Source organism: Ctenopharyngodon idella, chromosome 16, assembly GCF_019924925.1.
Source record: "Ctenopharyngodon idella isolate HZGC_01 chromosome 16, HZGC01, whole genome shotgun sequence".
NCBI classification, from domain to species: domain Eukaryota; kingdom Metazoa; phylum Chordata; class Actinopteri; order Cypriniformes; family Xenocyprididae; genus Ctenopharyngodon; species Ctenopharyngodon idella.
Window position 1 is genome coordinate 32,733,739 of NC_067235.1, and position 25,441 is coordinate 32,759,179.

The 25,441-nt window shown below is 36.9% G+C and overlaps 1 protein-coding gene and 1 long non-coding RNA gene across 4 annotated transcripts; both read right to left on the minus strand.

Annotated features, from left to right (window-relative positions):
• Window positions 1-213: 213 nt before the first annotated feature.
• LOC127497770 (uncharacterized) lies at window positions 214-8,554 on the minus strand. Its single transcript, XR_007925651.1, has 3 exons — window positions 7,769-8,554; window positions 2,738-2,859; window positions 214-1,213 (listed from the first exon to the last, which is right to left on the minus strand). It is a non-coding gene; the product is annotated as an uncharacterized LOC127497770 (long non-coding RNA).
• A 1,252-nt stretch (window positions 8,555-9,806) lies between these two features.
• On the minus strand, window positions 9,807-25,065 carry dhdds (dehydrodolichyl diphosphate synthase). Of its 3 annotated transcripts, none has more exons than XM_051865573.1 (14): window positions 24,978-25,065; window positions 24,151-24,224; window positions 22,707-22,823; window positions 20,323-20,465; window positions 20,126-20,242; window positions 18,535-18,636; window positions 18,313-18,427; window positions 17,247-17,354; window positions 12,764-14,006; window positions 11,602-11,637; window positions 11,146-11,175; window positions 11,007-11,060; window positions 10,734-10,796; window positions 9,807-10,494 (listed from the first exon to the last, which is right to left on the minus strand). In XM_051865573.1, exons 2-9 carry the CDS (start codon window positions 24,211-24,213, stop codon window positions 13,764-13,766), a joined length of 1,008 nt encoding a protein of 335 aa, XP_051721533.1. In that variant the 5' UTR covers window positions 24,214-24,224; window positions 24,978-25,065; the 3' UTR covers window positions 9,807-10,494; window positions 10,734-10,796; window positions 11,007-11,060; window positions 11,146-11,175; window positions 11,602-11,637; window positions 12,764-13,763. The 3 variants fall into 3 exon arrangements, with proteins under 3 accessions (XP_051721533.1, XP_051721532.1, XP_051721534.1); XM_051865572.1 differs by having other exon boundaries at window positions 24,975-25,060; XM_051865574.1 differs by lacking the exon at window positions 24,978-25,065 and adding an exon at window positions 24,734-24,924.
• Between the last annotated feature and the right edge of the window lie 376 nt (window positions 25,066-25,441).

Here is a 25,441-nt window from a genome sequence, read left to right on the forward strand (position 1 = left end):
TGCAGATAGAGGAAGTTGTTGCCTGAGGCTATGCCCACTTCCTGTTCAACGGCACGCTTCTCTCGACAGGAAAACCTCTCATATGGTTTCAGTGTAGAACTCGACTCGGCGGGAATGACAATCAACTGCAATGAGTCGGACAATTTCTGAGAACTTATTTCCATAACGTTCTTCTAAACCTTCTTGAGTCATGACTTGCTTCACATTACTTGATCGTGTTCAAATAATTCACAGCTTTATTTGATCATTGTGTCTTAAAAATATAACAACACAGTACATTCATCATTATCATCACATTATCATAAAAAGTATTAGAAACAACATATGGATTGGTTTCACTAAAAAAAAAAAAAAAAAAAAAAAAAAAAACAGCTTCAAACTCATGCAATTGCACATAGAAAAAAACAGTGGATTGGAGCCATTTGTCAGGACAAACAAGATGATATGAAGAGGTTTTTTGTGTTATTATGAAAGGAGCAAGTAACTTTAACATAAGGTCCTCAAACGGTCTCTGTAGTACTGCAATAAATTTCCTAAAGTGTCTAACACAAGTGTAGTATTGTAAAGCAGTACCTCCACTATAAGTCCTCAAGGCTCTGACGTTCATCAATAGCATCTTTTTGGGGGAAATCTGAAATAAAACCAGCATTTCACCCTTGTGCAGTGGCCCTGCTTTCAATAGTTGCTTGGTACATCTCAAATGCAGAGGTCCTTCCCTTTAAAAGACATTATGGCTCAGAGTTGAGCTCCATACCTAGTCCTGCGCTGATGGAGCTCGAGTTTTTTCCCTGTATTTTCCCCAGCAGAACTGACTGACTCTCTGATGCATGTACCACAGCAGCTATTGAAACTCAGGCCACAACATTCAAGCCCTTCCAGACCCCATTGAGAGCTAAACTAAAGCAAGAGAACTCCTAAGCAGAAGTCCCATGGTGTGCGTGATCCCTGGAGATCCAGCAGTTATAGAAAGGTGTAGTGTGACAGAGTCTGAACATCTTCAACATCTGAATATCCAACTGCATCTTCAGTTTGGCTTGGTCTTCCCCGGATGCCGAAGAACACATCTTCACGGGGCGGGCTCATGGCGAACCTTCTCTGTCATCTGTTTGGCACTGTAGTAGGACAGGCTAAGGCCCATGATGGCCAGCATCATGGCGATCTGGTTGACGGAGCGGTCATGCACCGGGGCCTGAACCTCTCCTGCTACCTGCCTCTGCAAAAAGAATGGAAAAAAGAATCGTTAACAAGGCCATCATCTTCTAAAAGCTAGTAGATCCCAAAACCAAATCAAGGCTTTCTCTTTAATGAGAGGGAGCAAAAATAATCCACGCAGAAGCGCAAAGCATAACCAAAACCGCAAGATGCACACACTTTTATTTTCTAACAGTTACATAGTGTAGCTTTAATTAAATAAGAAATTACAACCAGATATAAAAGATTATGACAGTATTTGTAAGTGGAGTCTATAAACAGTTCATTGAATGACACCGCAAACCTCAAGGCGATGACATTAAGGCGGTTTAACAAGTCTGTCTGCAATCTCAATTAAAGCAAGTAGGTTTAGAAGGGTCTAAGAATAGTAAGATGATAAATCTGCTTGAGATTAAGTATTCAGTCATTAGGCAGGGCTTAACAATTAGGTTGCCTAATGGTTTTTTAATGCATTGCAAACATAATGATTCAGATTTTTGTGATGTATTGAAAATAGTTATCGAATTAAAAACTAATGAAAGGTTATTAAACTGGCTAACAGGAGGATTTGTTCAAACTTCAAGAACAATTTTTAATGTTCTTAAGTTTTAATATAAGTATTTGAAGTTATAAGCTTGACATTTCAAAGTAGTTGTAGTGTTTGATTAGCTCATCTGACGTGAATCTACATGCACAATACATAAAACAATATATGTAGCTACTTGATACTGTTAAAATCTGACCTATTGTGACACTATGGAAAAACTCAGTTTAATAGTGTTGCTACACCCCAATAATAGTCCAACAGGTAATACGTTTGCTATTCAAGATGGACGATTGATAATGTTTTGAATGTTAAAACTTTAAAATGCATGTCTGTCAAAACAAATTAATCAGGATATTTGCTTGTTTACTAACGTTCCCCCTGCGGCTTTCGTGCTATTTTTATATTCCAAGTCGTGAGAATCACATCAAGCTCATGCGGGTTGAATTTAAACTGGTATTTCTTATGTGTACATAGCCCTTCACTCAGCGCTTCACGGTCATTGTTCATATAATTAGAGTCCGGTCGCTTTTAGCCATGAGGAATGCAGTGTAAAAGCCAGACCGGCACCAGTCTGATCTTTCCAATGGACATTTACACGTCCCAAACAAACTAACATTGCTTGCTCCTAGTAAAAGCCATTATGTAAGTGTCACACATGCATGCATGCAAAAGGGGTCATTTCATACTTCATCCTTTTATTTTTTCTCTAATGCATTTTTTTGGTGAGCGCCGAATAGGTTGTCGTGTAAGTGTGTGCAGTCCTATAAATTATTAATTAATTATTATCTCTGATGTCAATTTATGCAGCTTAGTTTAAATAAATGAAGGAAGTTTTGAGTTCTGAAAGCTACAGTACATTTTCACAGAACAATAAACTCTTTTATCTCAAAAGACTGAGGAAAATGTGGTTCCTCATGATACGACCCATTCATATATGCAATCCAAAAAGGTTCACTTTCACAGATTTAACCAAGTTAGAAGATTTGAACAAACACACACCTGCAGGAGACGGAAGTATCCAGGAGTCAGTCTGCCGAGCCTGATGATCATCGCTGCTGTTTTTGTGCACCACACGGATGAAACGAACTTCCCGAAAGGTTGTGCAATGCCGAAGCGTGAACCTGTAGACCGGAGAGGACGAGTCAATTAAAAAAAAACAACCAGAATGCAATGTATTGTGAATGTTTAAATAATTAGTGCACCAAAGGGCCAATTATCCAGCCATTCTGACTGAAATCGTTAGAGGAATTATACTTTAAACCTTGAAATGGCCCTTGCAAAGTTCAAAATAGGGGTTAAAAGAAAACACAAAAACAGTTTGTTTTGCCATAAACCAAATGCAACAGCAAGGGAACGCTTCAAGCCGTAGGCAACAATCCCGAACAAATGCAACTCCATCTGACTTTGGTTTCATCTAAGCAGAGAATCACGTATGGGTGACAGTAATTTGTTGTCTGAAAATACATACTGTGCTGGTTTGAACCAGACCTACTCTGAGCCAAATAAGTAAAACTCATCCAAAGCCTTCAAGGCACCATTACTCAGAACAGATCACAAAACAATTCGGAGTTAAGAACAACTATACGTTTTATAGTAACGCTGCAAATTTGGTACTCAAATACAAGTGGATAAAAGGAACTTAAACTACATTAACCACTTGTAAAGTGGTAAGTAGTGAGAAGGCAATGGTAGATACATGTCTGGGATGTATCTACCAACCTTGCTGCAATTGCACGCTTGTTCAGGAAAAGGAAAGACGACTCCGTCGATGTTGCTCCAAGGCAAACTCCAAAAACAGCTGGAATGGAAAAACCAATGAGACCTTTAAAGGTTAGCTATGAAACAGCCGAAGTTGGACTTTAAATGCAGAGACCTCTGCCAGCCAGACTGCAAACAGCAAGAGCGGTCAGTGAATGAAGAAGCTGCTCCAAGAGGAAGTTCTCTCAGGAGCTCCGCCCTTTTATACAACCTGATCTCTTGCGATCAGATTGGTGGATTGCGTTGCTCTCTCTCTCTCTCTCTCTCTCTCTCTCTCTCTCTCTCTCTCTCTCTCTCTCTCTCTCTCTCTCTCTCTCTCTCTCTCTCTCTCTCTCTCTCTCTCTCTCTCTCTCTCTCTCTCTCTCTCTCTCTCTCTCTCTCTCTCTCTCTCTCTTCACCATGCACAGCTGTCAGAATGCATCATACGCTTTCTGGCTTGCACATGTACACGCCCCTTGTCAACCAACACATTATTAAGGTACTATAAACTTGTCAGATATAATTTTCTCACTTGGTAAACCACAAAAAAAAACTGGAGAAACAAGAATGACTTAAATAACCGAACTCACAATTTGCGTTATGAAAACGCATTTTAATCGTATTCAACGTGTTGTCAAGATCATGCTCCATTATCTTGCCTCCAAGTGAGGACGGAGTGACCGCATTTACCCATCATTATGCTTCTACATCTCAGACCACATGGCCATGCACAGTGTTTTCGTTATGTAAGTCTATTCCACTTCACTGGTTGATTACAGAATGCATCATTGCAGATTTTCCAAAGAGTGATGTAACAAAAGATCATCTCATTGCGTAGGGATGACCTAATTCGGTAGGGGGCTTTATAACTTCTATTATTTTGGAGTAATCTAACATTTAACGCCAAGAAAACAGCTTTAAGGAAATATAAAATAGATAATGCGATTTTATAGTTAGTTATCCTACACTCTAAAAAATGCTGGGTTAAAAACAACCCAAGTTGGGTTGAAAATGGACAAACCCAGCGGTTGGGTTAAATGTTTGTCCAACATGGTGGGTAGTTTTATTTAACCCAACTATTGTTTAAAAAAAATGACTGTATGTCTGGCTTAAAATGAACCCAAAATAGGTTGGAAATTAAAAATCAGACTAGAGGCAACAATAATAATCAAAAGGTGAGCATTTATTAATAAGCAATTTAATAAATGTTTATTGTTTAATTATTATTCATTAAACTTATTAATGTTCATTTATTGAACATATTAATAAATGTTAATTTCCAACATACTTTGGGTTTATTTTAAGCGAGCAATACAGTCATTTTTAAACAATAGTTGAGTTAAATAAAACTATCCAGCAGGTTGGGCAAACATTTAACCCAACCGCTGGGTCAAAACAACCCAACCGCTGGGTTTGTCCATTTTCAACCCAACTTGGGTTGTTTTTAACCCAGCATTTTTTAGAGTGTAGTGTCTCTAAATTAAAAATACTTTTGAAATAAATCGCATGATTTCAGCAGAAGAGGCATGATGTGGTCGAGGGAACAGTTTTCTTCTCTTCAGGGAGAAAAATGGTTTCCAGTGTAAATTATCATCATGATGGGATTTAATTAAGCTCCATAAAAAGACTGTAAGACAATGAAATTCTCATTTATTCAAGCAGGAGTTTCTTATAAAGACAAATATCAAACTTTAGACTATAAATACAATTTAAACAGCCACAGGGATCATCAATGACCACTTCACTTCAGAATAATTCAGAGTGAGAGTCATCACTGTACTGCAAGTCATTTTAAATCTAAGTCTTAAGTGTGCAATTAAAATGATGGGAATCCCTGAGGCTGGTCTTGTTGACACTTGCCATAAAAATCCAGCCATACCTACAACTACAATACAAAACATCTGTAAAACCTATAAATCGGTAGTTGAACAATGCTCCTAACTCTTTACAACAAGATCTTTTAACTCTTGATCATGGTTTAACTACTAAAAGTACAAGGGTGAATCTCGTCAAGAACATTTCATCCCAAAACCAAAGAGAAAGAAACAAGAACTCATATTTGTAGATATTTTGTGACACTGTCATGAATTATGTGTATTATTATGAGAGTATTAAAACATATTATATATAACCACAAAACTTAAACTTTTGGATAGTAATCAGTATTTGGGGGAAATGTTTCTTAATTTAAAAATGTCAATGCAAAAATAGCACTCATTTTCCGTGTGTAAAACATAACTTTTTTGTTTTGAGGGCGAAATGTGACTGGAATTCCTGATAATTAGTATTTCTTAGTTTTTATCTGTAAAAAGGGTTTGAATGAGAAATCATCAAGCTTTGTTGTGTGCCGTATCAGGATCAAAAAAAGGACACAATCCTCCACAAAATAAAATTTAAAATGACTAAAACAGCAATACATAACTACTACAAATCCAGAACTACATGAATCTCCAAAAAAAATATTGAACACATTTCTAAATTGACCTTGATTTTGAAGAGAAATCCTAGCACATCCCCCTCTTTCACTCTTTAACAAAGCCCTCATTGGAAACCCCCTCCCCCACATACCCCGCCCCCATCTCTAGCTCCGCCCTCACGTCTGAAATGAGTCTGGGGGCTTCCCTTTATTCTCATACAAAGAGACCAAAGCAGACGCTCACAGCATCCCTCGCTGTACATTCGCTTGAGTGTCAGTGATGCTGCACGGCATTACATCATGGCCCAATCGGATTGATTCCCGGCCATAAGCATCATTCCCATTCCTACTAAAGCTTAAGCTCCGCCCTCATCCTAAGCACTCACGTTTGTGGCATGTGCAGGGTTTCCATGGTTTCCTTAACAATGCACATGACTACAGCGGCTCTGTAGCGAGAGCCCTTGGCAGTGACATCAAAACACTAAGCATCATCTAACATGTTTACGAGTTACGTTAAGAGTTAACATGCAAATATAACTGCATGAGAGCACAAACATATACATGAACATCTACAATAAGCCTCATATGAACACACAAGATCAAGTACATCCTCAGTTTAGTTAATATACAAGCTTGACTAAAAAAACATCACATTTATCACACAAAATTGACTTTTTTTGCACTTGCAACATGCGCCAACGTAGTAAGTTGTCTATGCAATTATGAAATCAGAAAGTCCGTACTGCACACAAGTTGTCAAAAGAGATGCATATGAGACACATTTAAATACCAGGGGTAAAGGTCAAGCCGTTTCAGCTGACCATTTGTGATCAGATCACTTGAAACAGATAGCAACTGTAAACACTGATGAGGGGTGGGAATATTCAGCCCCCCGCGGCTCTAGAGACGTGAATATCAATAGTCTAAACCAAACAGCTACCATTCACACATCTACATTAATGACAAGAAAATACAATTACATTTGCAGGAGACGCTTGATCTCTAAAGCGGACACTCAATCAATTGAAATGGCCCTCATCCGAGGACAAAACATCCCTCCTAAATGTGCCACCCACAGGTTTGACCTGAATTTAAAAAGTAGTAATTGTTGTAGGAATCAATTTCATATAAATCACAATCTGAAACATCTTTCAATGCAATGCATATCTACTTATCTTGTCTATAAACAAAGATCAAATCAAAAATGTGGATATTACAACATAACCAAGCTATGTTTAGGTCAAATGGTACATGCATGCCATCAAAACTTGATTTCCAACAATGTTATTGAGCCACTTTACAATAGTAAGTAAACCATGATGAAATATTACAATAATATTGGATTTTACAGTTATTCAAATCAGCATTTAATAAAATGTCTTCAAATCAATCAATTCTCCTTTTTCATTATGAGTAACTCAATTCCCAGTTGTGGGAACAATATTATATAAAGAAGATCCATAATGTGCAGCATATGAGGTTAGTTTGGCTAATCTTTCCATATTTGAAGAAACTTACTCATATGAAACCATTTTACAAATAAATATATAATTCTATGTATAATAATAAGACTCATAAGGTACATGTTCAATGCGTTTTCAAAATATTGCAAGTTTATAACAGAAACAGACATAAATTCACTCATTCCCTTTATTGGTGCAGGAAAATATTAGTTATATTTACCATTTGTTGCACCACATCAGTATCATCAGCCACAGATGAGTTAATGTAAAGTAAGAATTGAATAAAAAAAAGTACTTTAAAAAACGGGGTAGTATATAAATCTCAACTTGCGTTGACACATTTTTGCGGTTATTGCGCAAACATGACTGTCATGATTCACTCATTCATCTTGTGTTTAGTTTTGTTTTGCTTACCTGATGATATGGACCGCCGTGAGGTGAAAGTGCCAGAGAACTGAAGGTACACAATGTTCCTCCACATTATATATGAAGACCGGTCCGCCTATAGATTCAACAGGGGGTGTGGCTGAACGCGTTGAAGACCATGTGGACGTGCAGACCCTCAGTGTTGATTGATGATTGTGTGTTTAGTTTATAACACAACTTGCACGTTTCCCTCGTAACAACATCACAACAGTCGTGTTTTTACATTTCAGACGGGTTTGGACTGCCGTTGACATGCCCTGATTGATTTCTTACAAAAATTAAACATGTGTAGAAATCGAATTGTTTTGTCAATAAATCATGATTTACTCATCGTTTTATCATCTCACTTGGTATACACATGCAAATTTGGATTTAGTTTTCATTTAGTAGTTCTGTCTGGTATCAACGAATTAGCAAACAGCGCCTCAGCGAAAATACGCGAGGTTTCGCTCCACAAAAACCGAGGTCTTGCTTCAGTGTTTATGGAGTAAAAACATTATGTTTGTCCCTTTACCGATCTAATATATATATTTTAGACCATAAACAATCAATTTACCATTTTTTTTAATCAATTCATGTAGCCTGGTCAACCAACCGTAAATCCGTCTAAAATGTTGCTAGCCGTTGGTCATACCCGCTAAATGTGATCGAGCGGGTTTTTTATTATATTTAATACAAATTAGAAGGTCAACCAGCTATGATCATTTAGAATCCATCGATTATGTTCAACACAGTTTATAAGATTAACTTTCCAACATAAAATTATTTTTTCATTCATAAACTATTCATAAACGAGTGTTTGCTAGCACGTGTTTTCCTCTTCCAAGGACAATGTAGAATCAGTCTGATAGATATTTACTACAAGATCTTTGTGCTGTCCACTCTCAACAAGAAATACCTGTCTTAAAATGGTTTTAACATTTTGTAAACATCTCTCTTGGGCGTCAGCTCCAAGAACGTGTAGGCCACATGTGCTAAACAAGCGTTTTCCAGGGAACACATTCCCACTCTCATGTAATATTCTCAGAAAATCAAGTAAAAGAGATTTTACGCTAACTGTGTTTCACAATTTCAGGTGCTGCTGAGATTGAAATGTTTATTTGATCAATCATCTACTGCTGAGAAAATCGAGCGATGTATTTTAGTTAACAACTAGAGCCACCTGCCGGACAGTGAATGAATTACCGTTTTAATCATTTTCTCTCGTTTATTAAACAGCAGTGACATCTAGCGAGAAACAAATGTAACTACAGCAACATCCTGCATGTTCGGTCACCGTGATTTTGCTTAGACATGTTACTAGATCAACAAATTTTGTTGATTCTGGAACATTCCTGTGCGAAAACCCTACCCATAACTTATCCATAAAATCAGAGGGAAGTTATAGATGAATAACACTGATGTAGACGCAACTAACCCTGGTTTTAAGCTTAAACTTGACATAAACTGTAAACTTATCCCTTAAATCTGATTGGTTGATTGGAATATTAATCCAATAACATGTACTTGATGAAACTATATTCACCCTGCATGCACATTACCTTCAAAAACAATTTGTTAGATTTTTCAGAGAATAAATATGGTTACCTATTCCGGTAATTACCATTTAAGTGCACTCGATTACAATTTGCTGGTTAGATTGCATCTGCTAAAAACCTAAAATTCTCCAAATGCAATGTAATTTGCTATAGTGAGATGTTCATTGGATTATAATGAACTGGGTTTTAATACTAAAGTGTTTATCTGTGTGTGTGTGTGTATATATATATAGGCCTTTATATATATATATATATATATATACATACAGTAGTCAACATTTGAAGTGGATTGAAACCTTTCATCAAAGTTGTCCTAAAACCTTCTTCTTAGGACAACTTTGATGAACTTTTTTGATCCACTTCAAATGTTGACTACTGTATGTATGTATGTGTGTGTATATATATATATATATATATATATATATATTATGAGGTCATCAGTTGTAATTATATTTAGCCCACCATCACATGCAAAAGATGACATACTATTTTTGGACAGTTTTTTTTATTTTTTTATTCAAAACCATTTAAAACAAAGCATTTTAAGAGTCACTGAATATCCTTCCACTGTTTCAGAACATAACTTAATAAAAAAAAAAGACAAGTTCAGAACACACACCTCTAAAGAAATTGAAGGTTCACATTGTAAATTTATTTAACATTGTTGCCTTATTCATTTTTTTTTTTTTCTTGTGACAATTTCATTGTAATTTCCTAAAAAAAGAAAACAGTATTTCTACGTTTAAATGCTAACAACATGGTGAAACCCCTCCTGAAAACATTTTAGAAACACTCTTAAGCTGCCTTTTGAGAATGTTTGGTGTTTAAAATCCAAAGATAAACCAAGAAAGAAAGAAAGATAGATAGATAAGCAATAAACAAACTTTAGGACAATATTCTTGCGTTTCGCCAACAGATTTAGCCAGGGCAAACCGTTTTGGCAAGATATAGACGCTTGATTAAAAAATGGGATACAAATGGATATGAATGAAATATAGTAACTCCTGTCAAATCAATCAGTACATCAAAAGCAAGTCAACAAGTCAACTATAAATTCTTATTATAAAACTTGGTAAAAAATAGTTATTTCAAACTGTACAGTCACCAAGTACATAGAAGGATCAGACACTCATTAGCTTCTCATTTGGCATCACCAGCAGCGTCAACCTTCTGTGCCTAAAGAAAAATGATAAAAAAGAAAAGTCAGTTAAACAGTGATTTGGCTGAGCAATTATTTTATATGCTCCATTAATTAGTTGGCGTGTTATCTATGCCAGAGCAGACATACTGAACGAAAAGCAGAAGTGGAAGTACTCAAGGGTCTCATTTATTTATCTATCGCTCTTCTATGAGTCATCGGTGTTGATGTTGGTGGTTCAGAATAAAGAGTTAAGCAAAGAAGTTTTCAGACAGACCTGGTCTGCCTTGGCGTCTCCGTTTTCAGCAGGGTTGCTGCCCTTCTTCCCCTTGGCTGCCTTCTGTGTGACCAATGACAAAAAATATGATTGCAGAAATAATAACAGACAGATCTGTTGAATTAGGATGCATTTACACTCTGCGGTTTGATGGTTAACAAGTGGGCAGGGCATTTTGCCATCAATGGAACAAAAGTCAATTACTAAATGGTTACATGATATCATAAATATATATATTTATGATATATATATATATATATTTTACATCCTTACCTTGGGGGCAGCGGCTTTTTTGGCCTTTGGTTCTGGTTTAGGAGGAGCTGGTTTCTATAAATCAATTCAGAAACTAATTAGACAAAGAGAAATCAGACAAATATATATTTACTGAATAGATCCTAAAGATGATACTTACAGCAGACAACCTCGCGGAGCGTCTTGTTGGCTGCAAAAAAATAAAATAAAAATATAAAAATAATACTTAATCAATAGCAATCAATCATGTAACCAAATAATCAAGACTGGAGGAACCAATATAAAATTTAGATTATATTTCAATTTAAAAAAAAAGGGAAAAAAAGAAGGGAAAAAAAAAAAAAACATTAATTGGTAAATTTATAGTAAATTCATCTGATGGTTGATGTAAACTAATGTAAGCATAAATTAAAAATAAAGTCTTGTTATTTATCAACCGCAAGCAGAACAAATGTATGCCAAAAATGTTCTTATGTCATTTAAATGCAGTAATTTATGTAAAAAATGTTTTAAAAGTGATTTACACAGAAAAGTGTTCTGCTTGAGCTTCATTAACCTGATTTAAATTATAATATATTATTAAAAATATATAAATACTATATATAAATAGACATACCTCCTCCTTGCCTTTGGCGGCCTTCTCACCATCAATCTGTAAAAGAACAAAACAAAACACAAAAGCGTTATAGATATCGAAAAAATATATATATTTTATATATAAACGCATTCGTCGAAATACACAAAATAGAAAGTTATCTGTGTCAGTTACGAGGAGTTACGTCATAGACGATACGCCGCAGTTATTTTCCATAACGGATGACTTTATTTCTGCTCTGTCTTCCCGCGCATATTCAAATTCAAATCCGGGCTGTCAGTGCGCGCGGGCAAGACGGCTTCCTTTTGTTTGTCTGCATCACTATACGCGCCTTTTAAACGACCGAGAGGCGATTCTCAGCGTACAGTTCTTTTGTTTTCGTCACGAAAACACCGTAACTCGCATAAAAGCACACTGAATACTGAAATAAGATCTAAAAATTACATTTACACAGTTAAAACGCGGGTAACTAGTAAGGCACCGTCTAAAGACACAGGTGCTGTAAAGATGGCAGCTTGACGTTTCGAGTAGGCGTAGTGCACATCAACAATGACAGGAGCAGCTTAAGTGACACGAAACAACAGTAAAACACATATTATGGTTAGTAAAAATAACTTGAGGACCGACAATATACACGTTTGCAATCTTAAATCAGCCCACATTATTAACTAAAAGCTCTTTTTCGTGTGAAATTCCAACACAATCACTAATCTGCAGTGTGAAAATAATAATATCTTAGTTAATGTGAAGGATTATGATAAGTAATACTAAAAATAGTTACCAGTGGGAGTTCGACCTGCATCTTAAGACATGCAAGTTCCCTCCTTTTTACATTATCTAGTGATCAGGCGGATCTTACAGGATGTTACGGATTTGTTTTGCTCGAATAATTATAGAAATAATAATGCACATTTGCGGGATGCAGTATTTGTCGTTTTTAAAATGCCTGTTTGGTTTTATTTTTAGTTAAACGTCGAGTTTTTTGGCCATGTTTTCGTCACTGCGCGGCAAGACTGACAGTCTGACAGTGAATATGTAAAATCGACTGTCCGCCATTATAAAACAACTACACGACCACAGCCGATAACAGCAACAAAAAAATGTAAAAATATAGGCACATGTGTACAAATAACAAAATTCGCGATTTTTTTCAGAAATAAAAAATATTACTGTGCATCCTTACCTTTCTTTTGGGCATCTTGACTGCAGAAAAATCCCGAAAAAATGTCAAAAATCAGAATATTTGTCTAAATAGTGTGCTCGTGAGCAACGGAACCCTGCACGCCTCACAGCGTCTCGCGTAAAATACAATAACGGCTGTATATGTTTTATTAAGTTTTTATATTGAAATTTAAGATAGAAACCGGTTTAAACCAGATTTTGCATATTCCGTGCAGCGATTGGCTGCGAGAATGATCACGTATCGTTGGGCGTCGCTTATCTCTTAAAGCAACAATGACAGAATTCCCCGGTCAGGTTTCAGAGCTCAGACAGATGCTGCTGCTTGTCTTGGTAAGAGCGGCGCCTCTGCTGGCCACAGGGTGGAATTACACCGGAAATTTAAAAAATGAATTCTGAGAAAAACTGCTAGTCATAACTTTATACACACATACGCATTTATTTACATAATTTTTATTATTATTATTTACATAAGTTTTTTTTACAGGTTATGTTAATGGGTGAGTTGGATCAGATGTAAAAGCAAAAAGGATCTATCTGGACGGATGGATGGATAGAGTGAGTCCAAATTTGACTGCTATCTTTGGAACATAACTTTAGTCAGTTCCTAGAAGAAATGTGCATTTTATGTTCTGCCATAAAATATAGATGCTCTTAAGCCATTTTAATATTTGATTTGATTAGTTGTTCTTGAGGTTTCAATTAATTGGTCAAACAATCTGAGTTTGAATTATTTAAAAAGAAAAAAAAAAAAATCCTTATCCAGTAATTACAAACGGATCACAGCCAACGCGAAAGATCAAGCAGATTTTGCACTCTTTATAGCATTTTTAGTCCATAAAAGAAACCCCTGTGGTCAATCAAAGTGAATTTATTTGAAGATTTAAGATCAGTTCTATTGTAATGACAAACATACATAGCCACTGCCCCATAAAACGGGGTGAAACATCCTTCCAGATCTAAAGTATTTACAGATCAGTCAGTCAATAAAAAAAAGTTCAGTGCTAAGCCACAACAGCCTGGCTGCATAAATCATTGAAGAAAGTGTCTCTCTTGTGCTGAAGGGCATTGAGAAAGCAGCGCACTCTCTCCTCTCGGCTGGCGGTGTAGTTTAGCAGTGCTTTCTGTCGACTCTGGGCATCCATGGGCTTTCCATTCCCACGATGCTGCAGGAGCTCAGCCACACAGGTGCGATCTGCTTCCATCTGCTGGAGCGCTTGGCCTTCTCTGTGCAGCTCCTGAGCTTTCTACAACACACAACATATGTGCACCGTCAGGACCACAGTACAGCAAATGTGAATATGAATGTAACGGCACGTGTGATGCTTTTAAATAATAACGTTCTGAACTTCTTAAAGTGAAACCATTTAGGGAAACATTTATAGTTAACGTTTACAAAAACATAAGCATTAAGTAACAACGGCACATGCTGTAATACAATATCCTGTGTCTTCATGCTGGTCAAAAGGTTCTTAATCAAAGCAAGTTATCTTTTTTTCAATAAGGTCTTATTACTAATCTAAGAATATAAGTGACCCTAAATACATTCAAAACAACGGGTGTCATTCAGTAATAACTGTGTGGATTATTTCTTATTTGTACGCACAACTTCTCACAAAAAATGTCTATATAATTCACAACACATGCATATTAATTTGTTATTGCCTTGTTTTAATGTTAAAAGGGTTAGTTCACCCAAAATTGAAAATTATTCCATGATTTACTCACCCTCAAGCCATCCTAGGTGTATATGACTATCTTCTTTCAGACGAACACAATCAGAGATATATTTAAAAATATCCTTGGTCCTGCAAGGTTTATAATGATTGTGAATGGGGGACCGTGTTTTGAAGCCAAAAATAATGCATTCATCCATAAAAAAAAGTAATCCATATGGCTCCAGAGGGTCCTTCTGCAGCAAAGCAATGCGTTTTTGTAAGAAAAATATCCAAATTTAAAACTTTATAAATTCAAATAACTAAGATCCGGCGGACGACCGCACGCAGAACGCGTAAGTCGATTTGCGCCAAATGAGTAAACCCTGACGCGATGTATGACGCAGGATGTAGGAGTATTGTAAGCTTAAAGACCTCTCGCAGTTCAAACAAATAGGGCTGTGCAACAAATTTAAGCTCCTCTTCTCGTATATATTGAAATCCTCCGACATTTCTCTTTAAAATTTATCATTTTAGACTTATAATCCATGACCGGTGATTTGTTTTGCTCTATCCTCCGCGTTCGTCATCACGTTGTGCGTCAGGTCAAAGGATACTCTTCTGCCGCAAATCGACTTGCGCATTCTGCGTACGGCCGCCACCGGAAGCTAGTTATTTGAATTGATAAACTTCTAAATATGGATATTTTTCTTACAAAAACGCATCGCTTTGCTTCAGAAGGACTTTATTAACCCACTGGAGTCGTATGGATTACTTTTTTTTAATGGATGGATGGATGCATTATTTGTGGCTTCAAAACGCGGCCTCCATTCACAACCATTATAAACCTTGGAGGACTAAGGATATTTTTAAATATTTCTCCGATTGTGTTCGTCTGAATGAAGATAGTCATATACACCTAGGATGGCTTGAGGGAGAGTAAATCATGGGATCATTTTAATTTTTGGGTGAACTATCCCTTTAATACATTTTGAGTATTTTAAATGAGCGACCTGCCCTAAGTTAGTCGTTCGCATAAAACACACCCAAACCATGCTCATATAAGGGCTTTCTGCAGAACGAATCCTTTGCAGCCTGTCGTCACTCTCAGCAAACATATAACACTCTCTATAGACATGCAACAAGATCTGAGCAATGCCATGTATAAAATTAATCTTACAAATATAAGGCCATGATTTTTGCGTTTGTGTGGTCACCATGAAAATTAAAATGGACAAATCTTATTTTTTATGAAATACTGCAGTCTTTAGTATAAATGATTTATCAGTGCACATCATTTTATTTTTTTAATTCACATGCCTCGTTATCTTTTCCCAAAAAGGTGTGTTCGACTTAAAGCAGCACTGCGAAAGGCGATCGGCGAGAATTGCAACTTGCAGTCGGAAAACGGAGCCATCAAGTTGGACACTTTCTGCTTCCCGTAGTGACGCTTGTGCAGTGTTTGCTTACTTTATCGCAGACGAAGTGGATTAGATGCAACATTTGTCAAATACAGACGTTTTAATGAAGCAACAGAAACTATTTTCATGTACTGCTTAAAGGATTAGTTTTAATTACCCCATTATTTACTCACCCTCAAGCAATCCTAGATGTATAAGACTTTCTTCTTTCAGACGAATACAATCGGAGTTATATTAATAAACATCCTGATGCTCCCAAGCTTTATAATTGCAGTGCACGGAAAACACCTGCGTGAAGCTCAGAAAAGTGCATCAATCCATCGTAAACGTACTCCATACGGCTCCGGGGGGTTAATAAAAGCCTTCTGAATGCATTTGTGTAAGAAAAATATCCATATTTAACATGTTATAAAGTAAAATAACTAGCTTCCGCCAGACCGCCTTCTGTATTCAACTTACGAAAAAGTTGAATCGTAACTTCTTTCGTAAGTTGTATATATGGAAGGCGTAGGATGTAGCTTCAGAAGCTCTTTATTAACCCCCCCGGAGCCGTGTGGAGTACGTTTATGATGGATGGATGCACTTTTTTTGAGCTTCAAACAGGTTTGTTTCCATGCACTGCCATTATAAAGCTTAGGAGCGGAACAAAAACAAATTTGTGAGCATTGGCGGAACTGAAATTGTCAAAATAAACACAAACACACATGATCGTTGGCATGCGGTGAATCCGGTCGATCCGGTCGATCATGGAACACCCGTGTCGGCTCTGGAAAAGCTGCGGTGGCTGAATCAGCCGTCTGCTCTCGATTCACTCTCGCGGTACTTTGATGTCATAAGTCAAAGTGACGTAGCGTCGGCGCTGTCTCAAGTCGGACAAAATTTCTAACAGGCACGCACTGCTTCAAGTCAGACGCTGATCGGTCCGCACAGCGCCGCATGAAGTCGAACACATCTCATAACTTCCCCTCCCTCTTGCAGTGACATCTCTTCTCTTATGATGTGTTTACTGGCACGAGGGCAGGGCAACCTGTCACTCACATGAGATCCACCAATAGCAAACCACAACCATCCAACCATCCAATCAATTCCCCACAGACAAAATCAAGCTCCGCCCTACATTTGTTCTTGTTCGACAAGTCATTTCACTCGTATATACGTCACAACTGAGAAGAAAAGACTATCGCAATTTCTGTTTCATCTGCTTCAACTTTAAATTAGGAAAAAATTTTAGTATGACAGTTATTTGGTGAATCATGATTTGTTCGTGAATTTGTTCCCCAGATTTCACTCACAAATTTGTGTATGCACGCTTCATGAATGAGACCCAAAGTTTCTAGGTGATAAAGCAGCAGATACCTAAAAAAGCTGTAAATTACCATCAAAACAGGATGACAAAATATTTAATGCATACCTGGAGAGATTGATGACTCAGCTGGTACTGCAAAACAGCTTCACACAGATTCCAGAAAGAATACTCCGGCCACAGGACAGACTGGAACACTAGACACGAATATGAGGTCTGTGGAGTATAAGATAATGCAGGAATATGAAAAACATTCATCACTTCAAAGTTGCAAGGGAAGGTAAATATTAAGAACAATATAAGCTTAATGCACAATGGAAAAGGCAGAAAGATATCTATGAGACCAGTGCCAGACTTTCAGCTGCCATTAGTGTGTTTTTTATGGGAAATCTCATTTGAAAAAGCAGTGATGGGAATTACTCAGCTCTTAACAGCCCAACTTTATCATACTTCATCATAGGGAAAGAACCAGGGGCGTCGCTAGACCCTTTATACTGGGGTACGAGTCTCAGTGAAATACCATTGTGCCCTAGTACAATAATACTGAGAAATTCTTATGCGTCATTGGAGAGACCCGAGGATCGTTTCCTCTGATAATATTTCGGCAATAATGTAATGTTTGTTTTCTATCAGCTGTTTAGAATCAGAATTAGCGATGCCAAATTCGCAAAGAAAACACTCTCATCTAATCTGTCAAACGGGTTTGCAAAAAGGTGTGAAATTGCTTGCGATTCTGTTTGATTCATTAGGACAGTTCACCCATGTGATGAATCATTTGCAGCAGTTTTTTTACACTGAAATAGTATGGGATATTTATAATAAAGACAACAAAAAGAGCACTGGATGAGGTGGATACTTACAATCCATCGTAGGAGACAAAACTTGCAAATGTCTTCTATCGTTTGTCATCGATGAAGCAGCTCTTTATTGTGTGTGTAGCTTATGAATGACTCTATACTAGACAATTTACATCCAAAATAACAGTATTTAAAAAGTATTATAATATAGGCACACTTTTTCAACGGGAGGCCTGTTCCCAAATCTGATGAAAGACTAGAAACACCTCCGAATCAAGATTGTTCCACTGTGAATCAAACTATTAATAGCAGCTGAACTAAAATACTGAATGATTGTACTGCATTTGTATGGCAAGACTAATGTGAATCTCCATTACCTGCCACAGTAGGAAGTCACTAAGGCGCACTTCTCCAGACGTACGGATGAGCAGATCGGGGTTTGGAGAATTACTGCTATACAGACACTCACTGAGAAGCACCTCGGACACATCACTGACAAATCACATAGAGAGGGAAGCAATAAATAACAGTGCTTTACAGGTAATAAAACTTCCTCACACGTGTTTCAAGAAAACTATGTGAAGAAAAGCACAGTTTACCTGGATTTTATCAGACCCTGTTCTACTCCCCATGCCATTTCCTTCACAGCGTTTGCAATTTCATGTCTTGAGGTGTATGCAAAGCACACATTCAGAAAACACCTGCATAATCAAAACATATGAGATGAATGAACTTCAGCAAATGCATCAGATACATATACAGTGGCAAGAAAAAAGTATGTGAACCACTTGCAGAATCTGTGAAAATGTGCAAAATGTTATCAAAATAAGAGAGATCATACAAAATGAATGTTATTTTTTATTTAGTACTGTCCTGAGTAAGATATTTTACATAAAAGATGTTTACATATAATCCATAAGACAAAAAACTAGCTGAATTTATTAAAATGACCCAGTTCAAAAGTATGTGAACCACTGATTCTTAATACTGTGTGTGGTTACCTGGATGATCTACGACTGTTTTTATGTTGTGTGATGGTTGTTCATGAGTCTCTTGTTTGTCCTGAGCAGTTAAACTGAGCTCTGTTCTTCAGAAAAAAATCTCCAGGTCCCAAAAATTCTTCAGTTTTCCACCATCTTTTGCATATTTGAACCCTTTACAGCAGTGACTGAATGATTTTGAGATCCATCTTTTCACACTGAGGACAACTGAGGGACTCAAACACAACTATTAAAAAAGGTTCAAACATTCACTGATGCTTCAGAAGGAAACACGATGCATTAAGAGTCGGGGGGTGAAAACTTTTAAACAGGATGAAGAGGTCCAAATTTTTCTTATTTTGCTTGAATATCATTTTTTTTCATTAGTACTGCCCTTTGGAAGCAACAGAAAATACTTGCATGTTTCCTGGAAGACAAATTAAATACAATTTACCTTGATCTTCAAATTCCAAATATTTTCACCCCCGTCTCTTAATGCATCGTGTTTTTTTCTGGAGCATCAGTGAATGTTTGAACCATTTTTAAAAGTTGTGTTTGAGTCCCTCAGTTGTCCTGAAAAGACGGATCTCAAAGTCATACAGTCACTGCTGGAAAGGGTTCAAATATGCAAAAGATGGTGGAAAACTGAAGAATCTGCAGGACCTGGAGATTTTTTCTGAAGAACAGAGCTCAGTTTAACTGCTCAGAATAAACAAGGGACTCATGAACAACCATCACACAACAAAAAAACAGTCGTAGATCATCCAGGTAACCACACACAGTATTAAGAATCAATGGTTCACATACTTTTGAATGGGATTATTTGAATAAATTCAGCTATTTTTTTTGTCTTGTTGATTATATGTAAACATCTTTTATGTAAAATATCTTACTCAGGACAGTACTAAATAAAAAATAACATTCATTTTGTATCATCTCCCTTATTTTGTTAACATTATTAACATTTTCACAGATTCTGTAAGTGGTTCACATACTTTTTCTTGCCACTATATCATACTATAAAAAAGAATAAATGTTTTTTTAACTCATACACTACCATGCAACAGAGTTTATCTGTACTTGTTTATTGAGTATGACTAGATAATATAGCTAAAAATGATACATATTTTGACTAAGATCTGTAAAATAGAAGGTCAAAAGTTGTAAGGAAAGACACCACAATAAGAAAATAGCCTTATGCAGTGCTTACTTGTTGTGTGCTCTTGTTGACACCACAGCTTTGGCAATAACCTGCTGCAGGTCTTCAGGCAGTAGAGTCAGGTCTCCCAGCACACGAATACACACACCATGCTTCTCAAGATTCTCCCTAGAAATTACATATGCATTTTACAGAATTCTATTTTAGCCAACTGATAGAAGAACAGATCTTGTGCAAGAGTAACGTACTGCTCCGTCAGCAGGCGGCTGAACTTCTGTCTGGCCAGCTCCATCAGGCCATCCACCTCCTCTTTGGAACGCTTGAAGTTCTCAATGCTGAATGCATATACTGTCACCTCATGAATACCCAGGTTTAGGCACCAGCGGAGCGTCTATGAGATTAGAAACAATGCATATTAAGAGTAAAAGAAATATAAAGGATCCATCCACAGTTCATTTTGTTTTTACATGACTTATATGGGATTATATTCAGATATGGTGCATCTGATGGGAGCTTACTGCCAGATTTGTATGTAATAATATGCATCAGATGGTCAATGAATTGATGGTCTAGTGCAGGGGTCGGCAATTAAGTTTGGCATCGGGCCAAAAAAATGTTCACCACTAGATGGCGGGCCAGAACATAGTCAAAGGATAATTTGAATTAATTCATGCAACTAGAATTGCCTGTGACAGACTGTTACAGGGTCTTTTGTAACTCGTATTGAGCTGTTACTCTGTGTCCATATGGTGAATAATAAATGTGCCTCATTTTAATTTGCTTGTTACACAATGGAGCCTAACTTATTGTAATAATTATTTGATGTAGCCTACTTTTACAGTCACGCAACACATTCCCGTCAGTGAACGGATTCCCCGTTCTGTTTCTGACATAGTCCAAGTGCTTTGCAACGGTCGGTTTGTCGCGTTCAGTGTAGACAGCTTTTAGCTGTTACGGCGCAATATTAATATTAGACGGCACCACGAAACGAAGAACCAGCCGCTATAAAAATAACATGGCTGCGGGCACGGGCCAGATATTATTGCTGGCGGGCCAGTTTTGGTTGATTAAAGGTGCAGTAAGAAACACTGTTGAAAGTGGATCGGACACTTGTAGCCAATCAGCAGTAGGGGGCGTGTCCACTCGTGATGGGGGAGGAGAGAGAGCGAGCCAATCAGCAGTTGGGGGCATGCCCACTCATGATGGGGGAGGAGAGAGAGCAAGAGGGAGATTTGAGAAAGACTGTAGAAAGAGTGATGGCTGAGAGACATTACAAAAGAGAAAAGCTCAGAGGAATATCACTGGAAAAAGAAGGGTTATAATCAGGCAATAGCTTTAGGACCCGCATTAATATTAGAAAAGCTTTCCAGCGCTGGAGAGATCTAAGCAGAAGGCCTGAAAACAGACGCCAAGGTCACGTAGTTTTTGCTCCATACCTCACGTAACATTTTGCTGTGTTTCATAGAACAAAGATATGCTGTTGTTGTAATATTAGTCATAGTTACAGGACAGTTTTGAGTGTCACTGTTTGTCTGGAACTGCCGGCAACTAACAACAAAAACTCTTGCTTGTATATATTTTTGTGTACTGTATGTTCACTCTTTGTTCTTCCTTGTTTGTCATCTTCACTTTATTTTTCACGAAGCATTATTTTGCTTCTTTTCAGCCATGATCTTATAGTACTTATCAGTCACTCTTGCATTGTGTGTTTGTGCATTTTAGGGGCGGAGCAATGAAGGGAGGGGTGTATTTGTTTGGGTTGATTTCAAATATCAACTGTGTTTCTCAGAAATTGCTTACTGCACTGTTAATGTGATAGAGGCCCTGTTTCCACCTGGTATTAAGATGCGTTTTGGTTGATCAGATCACAAGTGGATGATGGAGACACATTCCTGTTTACACCTGGTATTTTAATCCGTCACTTTTGTCTACTTTCAACCACTTCTTTGAAGGGAAGGTTTATGGGTGGGTAAATGCAAGGGTTTTTTCAGATCTTTCGATTTAATGGATAAAATAAAATAAAAAGCTCTAAGATAGCTAAAAGACCACGTGAACGCGGTGAGTGCGTATTAGAAATGGTGAAAGAACATTGTGTTTGGTACGTGTTTTGTTTTCAAACCAAACTTGGGTCTTTAGCCAACAAAGTTTAAATCCCGTCTGGCTAGCGCACTTCCCATAATGTTTACGCATTAGGTCAGTAGGCGGAGAGCAGACGGTCTTTTGTGACTGTTCGAACACATTCGACCACATGAGCGTTTACACTACAAAAGCAATCCAGTCGGATGCGTTTTCAACTACCTCTGGAATTGGCCAAAAGTGGACAAGCTCAAAACATTTTAGACCCCGTTTACACCTGTATTTAGCATCGTCCACTTGTGATCCGATCCACCAAAACACATCTTAATACCAGGTGGAAACAGGGCCGGTGTAATGCAGATATATACATAATACAATTTCATAACCAGTGACATGTATTCAAAATTGCTGAATTAAAATAAATATAGATTGTGTAACTGACAGAAGTAAGATGTATGTTAATCGCTCAAGCAGTCAAAATGGCCAAATATTGTCTAATAAATCCATCTAGTTTGTATATCAGTTTGTCAGTCTCTGAGACAATCCGCACACTTACCTCAGCCAGTTTCTCAAAGCCCTGTGAGTGGCCCTCCTGCCGCTCTACATGTGTCTTCTGGGCATAACGCCTATTACCATCCATGATAAAGGCCACATGTTTGGGCATGGGCCCTGCCTAAGATATAAAAAGAGTTTAAGAAAGTCATTAGACTATTGGATGATTATTTCAGTTGTACAGGCCACTGCGTGATCCTCTGAAACAGGGGTTTTCAATCTTTTAGGATGTGTTCACACTTGTAGTTCGATTCTCTTTTGGTCCGGACCAAAAAAGAAAATTATACAATATTTAGTCCTGGTTCGCTTAGCATTCACACTGCCATTTTTAACACCGAACCTAAAGATACAAAAAAAAAAAAAAGAAAAAAAAAAGGCTTTTATAACGTATATTTTGCGACGGAACTTGTTGAACATCCAAAACAATGGTGTGTGCTGGACTAAATCCACTCACTGTATGTGCGTACACATGGAGCTGACAACTAGTCAAGAGCTTATAAAACGTGTAAAGGAGTCAAAACAGCGGCAGGAATCCCTCCGTCACACACACAAACAAAGGTCTGCTGTGAGGAGACGCGGTTCTGATGCCTGTACCGAACTGTGATGGGCAACATCGCGACTATGACAAGAAAAAACAGGTATGCTTGACCTGTTTTTGGTTTGTTTACGTCTTTAGTCCGTGTTGCATTCATATTTCAGTCGAATCGCACCAGAGTTCATTTGAAAGCGGACCGAGGCCCATCTTTTCAGCGGTCTTGGCCTGCTTGTTTGGTGTGCACCAGGGTTTGGATGGCAGAGTTTACGCGTATTCAAATGAACCGCACTAACAGAGCAATCACACCAGGGTTTGTTTTAATCAAACCAAACCTGCCAAATGTGAACACACCCTTATGCCGCGGTCCCACAAATATGATCATCCTCGTGTGAGGAACACCCAACTAAATATTTAAATGATTTTAATCTTTAATAAACAGCCAATATATACACTGGAAATTTACTATTATAAAAATATAATATGTTTCTATTTGTTACATTATATAATAATTAAAATTTTCTACTCTTCTTTTTTTTTTTTTTTTTTTGAATTATGACTTAGTATGCCATAATTTCGACTGTTTATGTCATGATTATGACTTTTTTAAGTCATAATTTTGGCTTACTATATGTCATCACTTGTCATTATGACATAAAAGTCGGAGTTATGTGATAAAAAGGCTTTCTGTCATAATTATGATTCTTTATGTCATAATTTCACTATAAAAATACAGTATATAATATAATATAGTATATAATATAATAGATTAATTTACTAATTTAGTCTATTTAATAGATTAATAACTATTTTTTATTTTAAATCACATTTTATTTATTTTATATACTTTATAGTTTTTCTCTAAACTTTCCCAAAGACCCCGTCTGAAAAGCCCTGCTCTGAGCCTGAAACACACCTTTAGGATGTTGGCAGTGAGCCTTTCTATAAGTGATAGTTCCCGCTCTCGAATCCACGACATGGCAGTTCTTTCTGTGAAAAAAGAAGAGAGTTACTGTCACAATATGCACAATACTAACTGACCGAACAAGACCAAAAGAAACGGAACACGTATTGTGCATGAGCACTCAGTAAAACCACAACAATAAACAGGAACTTATTATAATCAAACTTATTTATGTACCGCAATTGTACTACTCTAGCTTAATCTTCAACTATATAACTTACATGATTAAATATAAATGATGTTGATATAGAAGCAGTGTGGTAGATAGATAGATTTAAATCAACACTTATTATACACTTATACTATTTATTTCCTCAAAATTGCTCAAAGCAATATTTTTAAAAAAAAGAAGGCTGTGTCGTTTATAGATTTTCAAAAAACTGACATAAAACAAAATATGTAATGTCACTATTCCTGAAATGGTCCTCATAGGATCAAATAATGTATTAAAAAATATCATAACGTCCCTTGACAGCATGAATATGATATATTGCACACAATACACAACCATTTTCTCTAAGCAAACCTTACCAACCTGAAAACACTAACACATTTAACTACATCAGTAAATTAAAAGCATCAGTATTATTATAATGACTTGTTGTAACCGGTTCCTGCATGGAAGGCACAACTACCCTAAATATCAAGTCATTCCGATGTTAAATTAGCATGTCACTGTCATCGCTTTCATTAAAAGGAGGCTTTCATTCAAAGAATTAGAAATCAGTTTGATTTAATTCGCAGTTTTTAAAGAAATCAGGAAAGCTCCAACTCACTACCTGTCTGTAGGATGACGTCTTCTTCCCCTGACAGGAAGTGACGACATAGAAACGCGACAGCAAAGCAATCGCCAAAATAATTCTTTTTTTTAATGTATATATATATATTTTTTTTTATTGAAAATTAAAGGTAACAGATATTAACAGTAAGAAAATAAGTGGGGAAATACGGACATCATCACAAGAGGTTATGAGAATTACAAAAATCAACACAATATAACATTTTGTCATCATGGAAAATTAAAGGTTGCCAAAATAATTCTTGTTATCCGACCAATCCAGCAAATGTAACTATTTATTTTTCGTCCCTTAAAACGTTGCAATCATTATGAATACGTTCGACATATATTTGTTGATGTAGCCTATTATTTTTAGACACTTTTAATTAAATGCAAAAAAAGTGCCCAGGGGTATAGAAAACAAAACACACACTATAAAAATGCATATTGTTATGTCGTATTTTG